General features: G+C 43.4%; 1 protein-coding gene across 1 annotated transcript in view; it reads left to right on the forward strand.

Annotated features, from left to right (window-relative positions):
- The window catches only part of LOC130041872 (regulator of G-protein signaling 22-like), a 94,886-nt gene extending 84,028 nt beyond the window's left edge, over positions 1–10,858 (forward strand). Inside the window, 5 exon segments of the mRNA XM_056134186.1 lie at positions 9–145; positions 3,846–3,960; positions 9,003–9,125; positions 10,243–10,344; positions 10,832–10,858. Of these exon segments, the coding sequence (XP_055990161.1) occupies positions 9–145; positions 3,846–3,960; positions 9,003–9,125; positions 10,243–10,344; positions 10,832–10,858 (504 nt within the window).
- The last annotated feature ends 1,930 nt before the right edge of the window (positions 10,859–12,788 follow it).

Below are 12,788 nucleotides of genomic sequence, written 5' to 3' on the forward strand. Positions count from 1 at the left end.
TTTTAAAGAAAGAACAACCCAGTGCAGTACAACCTCCCAAATCTCCCAGAAAGTCACTTGCACCCAGAATAGCAACTCGAAAAGCTTGGAAGAGTGAGGCTTCCTACCAGCCCAGGATGTCTATGGATGATACGATTGAAAGAGAGTAAGTAGAGCTTTTATTTATTTTTTTTTGCAATAGTTGGATTTTATAAGAGTTTAAACATTAAATATACATGAAAAAGTAATCTTTTCTCTTTCTTGTGGTGCCAGAGAAGTACATTGATTTATAGAAGTTTCTTATATTTCAGTGGTGGGTATTTGAAGGTTCTACTTCCTATACACACGCTTAGAGACGAATTTCAGGTGTGGGCAATTTTCAACAGATCAGCACCTCTGATGTGCGAGAGCCCAAAACCCCTCAGGAGACTACTCTGTGGCTGTTTGGTCGATTCAGTGCAATTCAATGTTTCCCTAACTTGAAAACTCCCAATAATTGTGTCATTATTTCCTATAGCCTATTATTTTGATCATTTGGGTTATATATTTGTCCACACATTTATTTACTCTCTGCACTGTGGTATATTTTCAAATGGGATTTCCCCCCCGCTCCCTTTCATTCTGAGTAAAATATTCTTCAGTGTTAACGTGGTATAGGGCCTGCTGGTGAAGGATTGTTTATTTAATCATCTTTAAATTTTACTTTCTTTTTTGGAGGGGGGGCTTCCCAAGCAGTGCATGGGGGACATAGGGGCCTCCCCACAGCAATCCTCAGCCAGCTGGGTCAGGTTTCTTATGAGGGAACAGGAATACTTTGGTGCTTGGCCCCTGGCATGCTGGGGATTATCTGGGCCATCCTGGTGGTGCTTGAGGCCTCCAGTGCTGTCTTTCTGGGGGACTCGGTGATGCCAGGAATTGAACCAGGGTTAGCCACATGTAAGACATGTGCCTTCACTCCTGTAACATCTCTCCAACCCCCTCTTCTTTTATATTTTATTTTATATTTAAATGAAATTCACATGATGCTTCACCAAGTTAATTATGTATACAGTTCAGTCATTTTTTAAAAGTACAGGAAGTTGTCCGACCATTTACCACCATATATTTCAAAAAGGTTTGATCACCTCAAGAAAGACACTGTATATTGGGTGTATGACCAACTCTTCCAGCGGGGGGACCCAAAGAGCTAGGGAGTGTGCCAGGGTGCTAGCCTGGCAGTGCTCAGAGCCCCCCCCCCCAGGGATGCACCAGTGATGATTGAGGGACCCTATGGTGTTGGGGATCAAACTAGGGTCAACCTCTATCTTAAACTAAGAAGCTTCTGCACCTCAAAAGAAACAGTGACCAAAATACAAAGACAGTCTACAGAATGGGAAAGGATATTCTCCAACTACACATCTGATAAGGGGTTAATTTCAAGGATATACAAAATACTGGTTCAACTCCACAAAAAGAAAACATTCAATCCCATCAAAAAATGGGGAGATGAAATGAATAGAAATTTTGACAAAGAAGAAATCCGAATGGCTAAAAGACACATGAGAAAATGTTCCACATCATTAATCATCAGGGAGATGCAGATCAAAACCACAATGAGATATCACCTCACACCACAGAGACTGGCCCACATCCACAAGAACAAAAGCAACCGGTGCTGGCGCGGATGTGGCGAGAAAGGGACACTCCTTCACTGTTGGTGGGAATGCCGACTGGTTCAACCCTTTTGGAAAACAGTATGGATGATTCTCCAAAAATTAGAAATTGAGCTCACATTTGACCCAGCAACACCACTCCTGGGAATATATCCCAGAGAGGCAAAAAGGTATAGCCGAAGTGACATCTGCAATTGTCTGTTTATTGCAGCACTCTTTATAATAGCCAGAATCTGGAAAAAACCTGAGTGACCAAGAACAGATGACTGGTTAAAGAAACTCTGGTACATTTACACAATGGAGTACTATGTAGCTGTTAGAAAAGACGAAGTCATGAAATTTACATACAAGTGGTACTACATGGAAAGTATCATGTTAAGCGAAATGAGTCAGGAAGAGCAGGATAGACACAGAAAGATTGCATTCATCTGGGGAACATAAAGTAACAAAATAGGAAACTAACACCCAAGAATGGCAGAGATTAGTACCAAGAATTTTACTCAATGACCTGGAGGCCAACCACACATGTTAGGGGAAAAGGGAGCTCAGAAAGAGAAGGGAACACCAAACAAAGGGTGTTGGGAGGATCCTCCCAGGATGGGAGAAGCATGCTGAAAGTAGACTATCGACCAAACATGATTGCCACTCAATGCCCCTTTTGCAAACCACAGCACTCAAAAGGAGAGAGAGGGAAATTCCCTGCCACAGAGGCAGGGTGGGATGGGGGCTGGGGGGTGGGAGGGATACTGGGATCCGTGATGGTGGGAAATGCGTACTGGTGGAGGGATGGGTGTTTGATCATTGTATAATTGAAACCCAAGCACAAAAATTTGTAAGTCTGGAAAAAAAATAAAATGAAATGTTTTTTAGTGGGAAAAAACCCAACTAGGGTCAACCCATATACAAGGCAAGGCAAGGAAAGCACCTTAACCCCTCTGGCCCAAGGCAATAGATATTTCTATTTTCATTTGGTAGCTGGCATTTTTACCGTATTTATTATCAGTTTTTCCTGGAGGTTTTAGATTTTTTGGAGTGTAATAGCAGGCCATCTATAGGTACTGGCAGATTTAACTGTCCTTTTTTCAATATGGATGCCTCTCTCTCTCTCTCTCTCTCTCTCTCTCTCTCTCTCTCTCTCTCTCCTATCTCTCCTTTCTCTCTCCTCCTTTACCCCTCCCCCTTGCTGAATTTCTTTGGCTGGAACTTCAAACCAATGCTATATAGAACAATATTGACCAGAATGGGGGAGTCCATATCTTGTTCCTGGTCTTTGTAGAAAAGTTTCAATGTTTTACCATTGAGTGAGATGTTAGTTGTGGGTGTGTTATGTATGTGTCTTATTATACTGGGTGCGTTTCTTTTTAAAGGCCAGTGGTTATAGTGTACTGAGTGGGAGATGGGGGGGGGCTGTGGGGCCATGGCCTGTGGCTGCCTTGTAGTGTGGGGCCTGTTGGCCCTGTCCAGCAAGAGGAAGGGGTGGAGCTGGGAGGCTACGCTTACAGACGTGAGCTAAGTGGGTACACTGGGCGCATTATTTGCACGGAATTAGCACAGGGATGACTTGCGCTCTTCTTGGAACTGACCCACAGGTCTAGGGCAGGGAGAGAGGGTCCTGAGATGGTGCCTAGTATGGCCCTCTCAGTGAGATTGGGCGACGTCACCAGCTTGGCACCCACTGGCATTTCCTTCCCACGAGTCAGCCCCATCTTTTCTTGCTTCCTAGGCAAATTCTACAAAATGGTGAGTGGCCACTGTCACACTGGCATCACTGCTCTCTCTGGGCCCTGTGTGTGGTCCTGTATCCTGCTCTGCGTCCCACCTCTGCCCTTGGCTTCCTACTGTTCAGGGCCTGTTTCTAACTCCCCCTGAATCCGGAGACCCTGGGGACTGGTCTCCACTGTGTTTAGTTGAAGGACTGAGGCACTGCAGATCACCCCAATCACAGTACTCCCCTTCCTGCCTCAGGGCGATGTTTCAAACCTTCGGACCCTCTGCCCCAACCCCCCCCCCCCCCGCCTTGAGGTGTTTCTTCCTGTTCCAAATTTCTCAGTGCTGCCTTTTTGGGGTGCTTTGTTATAAAAGATTTTTTTGGGGGGCGTCCAGGCCTGCTTCTGGGCACGTGAAACCCTGCTCCCTTGGCATCCTGGGGAGGGGGAAGTTAGGGACTGGCCCTGTCCCACTCTTGATCCATCACTCCATGTCCTTGTAATTCAGGTCCAGGTACACAACAGAACAGAGCAGAATTTTTCATTTGACATCTTTCACCGACATATCTGAGTGCTTGAAGCCCCAGCTGGAAAGGAGATTTACTTATACGGAAGAAAATGTGGTAAGTATTTTGAGATAAATTTGGCTGATAAACATCTCATGAATTAGATAGGGTTTTTTTTATGAAGCAAGATAATCTTTACTGAAATCTATTTTATTTTATTTGTTATAAAATAAATAAACTTATTCATCAAGATAGTCTTTATTGAAACTTACTCAGAATGATGTGAGGGGAGAGAAAGGGTCTGTACAGGCTATTCCAGAGTAGAAATCGGCAAGCAAGAACAGAGGAATGAGGCAAGATGAGTGTTCAAAGGGCACCCGGGATTGAAGATCAAGCCAATTCTAGAACATTTTTTATTGATTTGTCATCATGTTTTTCTTTTAAACAAGACATTTTATTTTCTTTGCTAAAGGATTTTGATGCAAACCTATCACAGGCTTTCCTTGCACAGAGCCAGGTCATCCCGCCCTCCATCCATTTCTGCTTTTAAACCACCCGTGGTCTGCTTTTCCGCCTGGTGACAGCGCACACACAAACGAAGGGTTGAGTAATTTTACTAAAATTTTAATATTCAATAAAAGTGTTTGCTATTACATTCTGGAGAGATAATTTTTAAGAGGCAGAGTGTGTTTACCTTAATATCACTATCACTGTGACCCCGTTGTTCATTGATTTGCTCGAGCAGGCGCCAGTAATATCTCCATTCATCCCTGTCACGTGCTAGTGTAGCTCGATGGCATATTGGGGGCTCTTTCAGGGTCAGGGGAATGAGGACCATCATTGTTACTGTTTTTGGCATATTGAGTACACCATGGGTAGCTTACAAGGCTCTTTTTTGCCGGCAGCATAGTCTCAGTAGCTTGCCGGGCTCTCTGAGAGGGATGGAGGCATTTGGGGCAGCCTTTAATGACCTTTACAGGTGCTCCCAGTCAGGTACGTATGTGGGCAGGATACTCTTGGTAGCATGCTGGGTTCTCTGAGAGTGAGAACTATTCAATAAGAGGTCTTGTGGCCGTAAATTTTATTTTTTATTGCTTTAATTGTGGTTGCCTGAGGCATGCGCCAAACCACGCTGGCGAATTAGCTCAAGCAATTAGCCTCAGGCAACCGCAAGCTAACGTGCGAGCCCGCAAAGCAGTGCAGAGATGCGATCAAGGAAGACCTCAAAGAGAGAAGAGCAGAAGTACTGGTAGATGCGGCAGAAGCTGGGAAAAGTATTCTTAACGCCCGCCTGTCCTTCGCCAACTACAAGACCAAGATGACTGCCCTCCGACGTCCTGATGGATCCATCACATCCTCCAGAACGGCGATGGAGAAGATTATCCATGACTTCTACTCAAATCTCTTCGATAGCCACGTCCACTTGCCGACATACCAAATTCCACAGGATGGATATGTCGTTCCCAATGTTCTCCCTTCCGAAATCCGACATGCCATTTCTTCGGTAAAGAAACGAACAGCACCCGGCCCAGACAAGGTCAGACCTGAACACCTGAAGAACCTGCCGTCAGTACTCATCAATACACTGGCTCAGCTCTTCACATGCTACCTGTCTGAATGCAAGGTTCCGTCCCAATGGAAAACCAGCAGGACCATACTACTGTTCAAGAAGGGAGACATCCATGACATTGGCAACTATCGCTCGATCTGCCTATTGTCTGTCATCTACAAGTTGTTCACTCGAGTGATCCTAAATAGGATTGGCAGAACCCTAGATGAAGAACAACCATGCGAGCAAGCCAGGTTCCGAAAGGATTCAGCACCATCGACCATATCCACATGATAACCAAGCTCATTGAGGTTTCTCGGGAGTTCAAGATGCCGCTCTTTTAACATTCATTGATTTAAAGAAGGCCTTTGATTCTGTTGAGACGGAAGCGGTCATTGAAGCCCTAGTCAATCAGGGCATTAAAGCCCAATACATCAAGATCCTCCGTGAGCTGTATTGCGGATTCACTACCAGGATCTCACCATTCTACAAAGAAGTGATCCTTGATATCAAGAGAGGGGTTCGGCAGGGTGATACCATTTCACCGAAACTCTTCAGTGCCACCCTCGAGAACATCATGCGACGACTGGAATGGGAAGGAATGGGAGTGAAGATAGATGGTCGGAAACTACACCACCTCCGCTTTGCTGATGACATTGTTTTAATAACACCAAACATCAGCCAAGCGGCACAAATGCTGGCCGACTTTGACCGTGAGTGTGGAAAGGTAGGACTACAGCAGAATCTTACGAAGACAATGTTTATGAGAAACAGCCTCGTTCCTGATGCCCCATTCACTCTCAACGGAACGACCATCTCTGAATGCAACAGCTATGTGTACCTAGGTCGAGAAGTCAACATGACAAATGACCTGGCACCCGAGCTGCGCAGGAGGAAGAGAGCGGCTTGGAACGCCTTCAAGAATGTCGAAGAAATAGCTAAGAGGACGAAGAACCTCTGGCTCTGGGCACATCTCTTTGATTCCACTGTTCTTCCTGCATTAACATATGCCTCAGAGACCTGGGCCCTACGCAAACAGGATGAGAATGCTATTCAGGTCTCCCAAAGAAGAATTGAAAGAGCTATGCTTGGAATATCACGTTTCACTCAAATGAGAGAAAGAATCCGGAGTTCTGACATCCACCGACGATCAAGAATCAGGGACGCTGTCTCATTTGCCAAGGTGTCAAAAATCAGATGGGCTGGTCACGTAATGAGATTTAAAGATGACTGCTGGACTAGAGCTGTTACTGACTGGATTCCATGGGATGTCAAAAGACCGCGTGGCCGCCCACCTACCAGATGTTCAGACTTCTTCATGAAGATCATGAATGATCGGTTTGAGGCTCTTCATGTTCCCAGAGCGAACAGATGCCATTGGGCTAAACTAGCACGCGACAGGGACAAATGGAGACGTTACTGCTGCCCGCTCAAGCAAATCAACGACTAACGGGAAGTTAAGTGATTAAGCGATTAAGTGATTGCTTTAATAATTTGGATTTAATACACCAGTTCTAAATGGAAACTACACATTTCCTAAAGATTCTTCTGTGTCTTGTTTGTTTGCTTTTGGGTGTTGGGGATGGAACCCGGGGCCTCCTGTATGAGGGGTCCTACGATTTTCCCTCTGAGCTACATTCCCAGCCCTGTATCTTTTCTAAATTGAAGTACGATTGCTTTATAAAATTTCCCAAGTACTAGGTGTGTGTCATCTTAAATCAGCATATGCTCTGTAAATAGTTCACCACTTAAAATGTAGTTCTGTTCCTCACCACGTAATAGAACCCTTTTACTCAGTTCCCTGGACTGGAGTGATAGCACAACTGGTAGGACGTTTGCCTTGCACACAGCCTACATGGCCGACTCGAGTTCGATTCTTCCGCCCCTCTTGGAGAGCCTGGCAAGCTACCGAGAGTATCTCGCCTGCACAGCAAAGCGTGGTAAGCTACCCGTGACGTATTAGATATGCCAAAAACAGTAACAACAAGTTTCACAATTTGTTGTGAGATGTTACTGGAGTCCGCTCGAGCAAATCAATGAACAATGGGAGGACAGTGCTACAGTGCTACTCAGTTCCCTACTGAAGGTAACTTCCCTCCATTATGTTCAGTAACCATTAGTTTAGTCTGAGAGTCTGAATGTTTGTTTTTGTTGGTTCACTTATTTATTTCCCTGTGCACTACAGATCAGTGAGATCATACAGTGTGTTTCTCCTTCCAGTTTAGTTCACTGAACCTAATATACTCTTATTTCCATTCATATTGTTGAAAATGACAGAATTTCTTTTTAATATATAAATATATGAACATAAATATTAGAGTAGTACTCCGTGGGGTATACACGCCTTTTCTTTGGTTAAGGATTATATTTAGTAGAAAACTTGGCAGTCCCAATTCAGTCTGAACACTTATAAATAATTTAGTATAGCTATTTATCTTATTTTAAGCAAACTGCACTCCTTTTCTTCCAATTAGTGTATTTTTCCCACTAAAATAACAGTTTCCTCCCCCCCCATTGGAGAACACCAATGGTTAAACACTATTAAAGCATTAATTAGTAGGTGAGTGGAAGGGTGCTGAGAGATAGTACAATGAAGAGAGAGCAAGATCCTTACTTTCATTAACCCTTAAATTGCTCATGCTCCATATTTTGTTTCTCTTTTGTGTGGGGGGCAACACTCAATGGTGCTCTGGAGCTATTCCTGGTCAGATGTTATCCCTCCCTGGAGATGACAGGAGGGAACCAACCATTTATTTGAACCACATCAGCCTGGTACAAGGCAAGCACTTTAACCCCTGAAATATCTCTTCAACCCCTCTATTTTTCTGAATGTGAGGAAGAAGTCAAAGTTGCAAAATACAAATAGCATAGAGTTATGTGAATGAAGAGGTCCCCTTTCGTATTTTGGAGTCCATCTTGGGCTTGGAGAGTTTGCCAGCCTTCTGTGTTTGAGGAAGAGGAGGCTTGCCAGCACCATTAGCAGATCAGCCCACGAACGGCAAAGTTTTATGGGAACTTCTGCTGCCTCCTAGACTAAGTGGACCATGACCTATCCAGAGGGAAACCCCCCTTGGGACAGTTAATGAGCAGCATGGTGAGTCTCAGGGAGAGTGAGTCCTTTTTATAACTCCCTTGTCGCTATGATAGCAGCTCCTCAAGGCTAAAAAAAAAAAAACGTCAGGGAGGAGGATGGAGGCCCACGGACAGAGATTTGGCAGTCTCCGGAAATGCTATCACTTTTCTTGAAGTATCACGCAAATAACTGAGGTTGGGAAGTCTCTTCAGCGTTCCCAACTTTGAAATCAGGCCGGTTTACCATAGAGTGTCCCTGCCTTGGCTCCAGAAATGAATCTTATCTGACAGTCAGATGCAAACAGACTGCCTTGATTACATATATGCCTACAAATAAAATCACCCAGTGCGAAAAGGACAGCCTCCAGGTCTCAGGAGAGGGCATGGTTGTGCAAGGCCATAAGAAAGAGAGAAAAAAAGAAAGAAAGAAAGAAAGAAAGAAAGAAAGAAAGAAAGAAAGAAAGAAAGAGCAACAACAACAACAACAAAAAAGGACCGTGTTTCAGGGTAGATAATGGCCTTCTGTTTTGTTCTTCAGGTTAAAACCTTGGTGGAAGATGCCCTTGGAGGATTTAACATGGAGAATTTGTTGCAGTCTTTGTATGTAGAAACTCGAGCTAGATTTTTCTTTACTAAATTCTGCGAAGATACTGGGAACAAGGTAGAAAAAAATACCTCAAATGATGCTTCTGCTTTGTTTTAACTCCATTTTATAGCAAGAGAAGTCTTAGATAATAGTATTTGGTGTTAACATTTCTACCTCCTCTGGTATAGAAATGTCACTCTAAATATGTTGTGAAATGTAAACAGCTCAAGTATAATTCTCTTTAGTTCACTATTATAAGAAAATGACCAAGGGAAGTCAAACACTGGTAAGGAATTTACTTCCATTTTTAGCAATGGTTAATTTTCATATAACTTACTTTTCAGTGTAATGTATTTTATTTTACTAGTATGGGGAGCCCATACCCAGTGGGACTGGGGGATGAGAGGCGGGTGGTCCTGGGATCAAGCTCAAATGCTGTGCCTGTGCTTGCATCCGTGAGCCACATCCTTGGGCCCCTTTCTTTATTTTAAATTCAGAAAGGATTTTTATATAACTCAAACAACTACAAATAGTAGCAAATAGTGGCAAATACATTTCCAGCAATTTATCTATTAAAAATATTATTGTTAAACTTTGGAGTCACATCCAGAAGCGCTCAGAAGATATTCCCTCAGAAGTTTCAATGCCCTGAGGTTGCTCCTGGAAGTTCTTGGTGGGGGTAGGGGTGGAGTCATGGGCCAGGGCTCCCATGTACAAAGAGTGTGCTCCAGCCCTTTGAGCCTTGAGCCATTCCACCAACCGATCTTCAGCTTCCTAGGTTATTACCACAAATGGCCTTCATTGTGCTAAAATGGAAAGTATTTAAGTGGCCCCATGTGTGGGGTTCAGCTTTGATGTTCTTTTGTCCAGATATAGAAAAGTACCTTCAGATTTTGATCTAGTGCCAAAAATATGTACTACCTTTAACCACGAACTAGTATGTTTACTATTTTAATGACCAATTATGTGAGAACCATACATTTAATTAAAGCAAAACTTTAATACTTGAGTGAGAGTATCAAGAAATATATTGTACGTTGCCCATTTGTGATGATAGAAGATGACCTCTCTTAAGTTGAGCCTGATTTACAGCAACACTAAGGAACTAAGCCATTATTTATGTTTGAAATGAGAGCTTTGCTGAGCTTCCTGGATGGGGTGGTGGTAATTCATGTGTTTTCCTCATCCACAGTTGTGGAAGAACAGCGTGTATCTCTGGTTTGATCTCCAGGCTTATCATCAGCTCTTCTACCAAGAGACACTTCAGCCTTTTAAAATATGCAAGCAAGCCCAAGTAAGTAGTAAATAATTTTGGTTCAGCAAGAAACTCCAAGGACAGAGGTCAGTGAAAATTCATGCCCTGCACCAAATTGGAGGAATCGGGGGCACAGGAAGAAGGCAGCATTAAACTCCCAGTTAACCCCGACCCAGGTCACTTCAGCAGTGTGTTGTTTTATAATCTTATTTGTGGCTTCTCTTGTTTTATCTGTTACTTGGTTCATCTTTCTCTCTCTCTCTCTCTCTCTCTCTCTCTCTCTCTCTCTCTCTCCCTTCCTCTCTCCCCCTCCCTCTCATTAAAGCCTTTTCCGTTTGGCTGTGAGTGATTTCAGAGAGAGCTGGGGCGGGGAGGATGGGGGACGGAGGACTTTCAAGGACCCCAGAGGGATGAGAGCACAGACCAGCACTGATTTCTGAGCTTTAGCAGAAACCAACTGTGGAACAGTCCAGGATTGGGGACCTGTGGGGAAAAGTGGGAGGCTGAGTGTTGTCGGTCTTTGTAGCCGAACTCCCTACTCTACCCCATCTAAGGCAGACACTCAAGAGGTGGGGAAAGGAGAACCTCTCAAGGGCCATCCTGGAGTCCAGCAGAGGAAGCTGAAAGAGGAGAAAATGATGAGAAAAGAGGACACAAGGAAATGGAAACACATCCCTTGCTCATGCATTGGAAAGATTACTATCATCAAGGTGGTAATACTGCCCAAAGCATTGTACAGTGCAATCCCTACGAGGATACTTACATCACTTTTCAAAGAATAGATAAGACACCCCTGAAATTTATATGGAACAATAGTCCCCGCCACACACCCAGAGTATCTAAAGCAATCCTTAGGAAAAAGAATATGGAAGGCATCAATTGATCTACCTTGAAATTTATCCAACTTCAAACTTTACTACAAAGTGGTAACAATTAAAATAGCATCGTTCTGGAATAAAGACAAACCTTCAAACAAAAGTAATAGAATTGAATAGAATAGAATTTAATTTTGAGACAAACCCTCATTAAATGAGACAGATCATTAAATGATCATTTTAGTCTTTGATAGCACTATAACACTGTCCTCCTGTTATTCACTGATTTGCTCAAGTGGTCCTAGTAACATCTCCATTGTGAGACTTGTTACTGTGTTTGGCATATTGAATACGTCATGGGTAGCTTGCCAGGCTTTGCCGTGCGGGTGAGATACTCTTGGTCGCTTCCCAGGCTCTTTGATAAGGAAGTAAAAATTATGAAGTGAAGCAAAGAAAGCCTCTTCAACAAGTGGTGTTGAGAAAACTAATCAACTACATGCAAAAAGAAAAAAGAACTCAGACCTCTTTCTAATGCCGTGCACAGAAGTCAAATAAAGATGAATTGAAGGCCTGAATCTAGAAGGTACAGAGGGGAAAGTGTAGGCAGAACTCTCCATGACATTAAAGCTAAAGGCATCTTCAAGGATGAAATTCCACTGACCAAGAAAGTAGAAGCAAAGGCAAACAAATGGGACTACATTAAGTTAAGAAGCTTCTGCACCTCAAAGGAAATGATCACCAGGATACAAAGACAGTCCATGGGATAGGAGAAATTATTTTCCCACCACTCATCTTATAAGGTGTTACTATTAAAGATGTATAAGGCACTGGTAGTACTTTACAAGAAAAAAAAAATCCAACTCCATCAAAAAATGGAGAAAGGAAATGAACAGACACTTCCTCAAAGAATATAGATGGCCAAAAGGCACATGAAAAACATTTTATGCATCACTAATCATCAGGGAGATGCAAATCAGAACATCATGAGATATCTCACACCACAGAGACTTGGCACGCATCAAAATGTACGAGAACAACTAGCACTGGAGTGGATGGTGGGAGAAAGCAAGTCTCATTCACTGTTGGTGAGAATGTTGACAGAGTCAACCTTTCTGGAAACCATTATGGACATTCCTAAAAAAACTAGGAATTTGACCCAACAACTCCACTCCTTGGAATATTCTTGGAATATACCCCAAAGGCCCAGAAACATACCTATGTTCCTTATGGCTCTATCCACAATATCCCTAAACCTGGAAACAACCCAAGTCCCCAAGAATTGAGGCCTGGATAAGGAAACTATGGTACATACACACAATGGAATACCACATGGCTACTAAGATCATAAAATTTGCTACTACATGGAGGGAACCAGAGAGTCTCATGATGCATGATGTTAGTCAGGGGGAGAGAGAGACCTACACAGAATGATCTCTGTCAAATGTGGGATATATAAAGTAGCGTAATAGTGGAGCAACTAATACCCAAAGACAATGGAAACAAAGAACTTGAGCAAGCGTATTCAGTAGGAAATAAGTTGCCTGAGGGGGCTGGGGGTATGGGCAACACTTATGGTGGAGGAAGCATTCAGGGGGGAGGAGGTGCCAAAAGGTGGTCAAATGTTACCTGTTAAACCCTATCAGTAACCATACTGTACACCACAGTGCA

This window comes from Sorex fumeus, unplaced genomic scaffold (genome assembly GCF_029834395.1).
Source record: "Sorex fumeus unplaced genomic scaffold, SorFum_2.1 ptg000002l, whole genome shotgun sequence".
NCBI lineage: Eukaryota > Metazoa > Chordata > Mammalia > Eulipotyphla > Soricidae > Sorex > Sorex fumeus.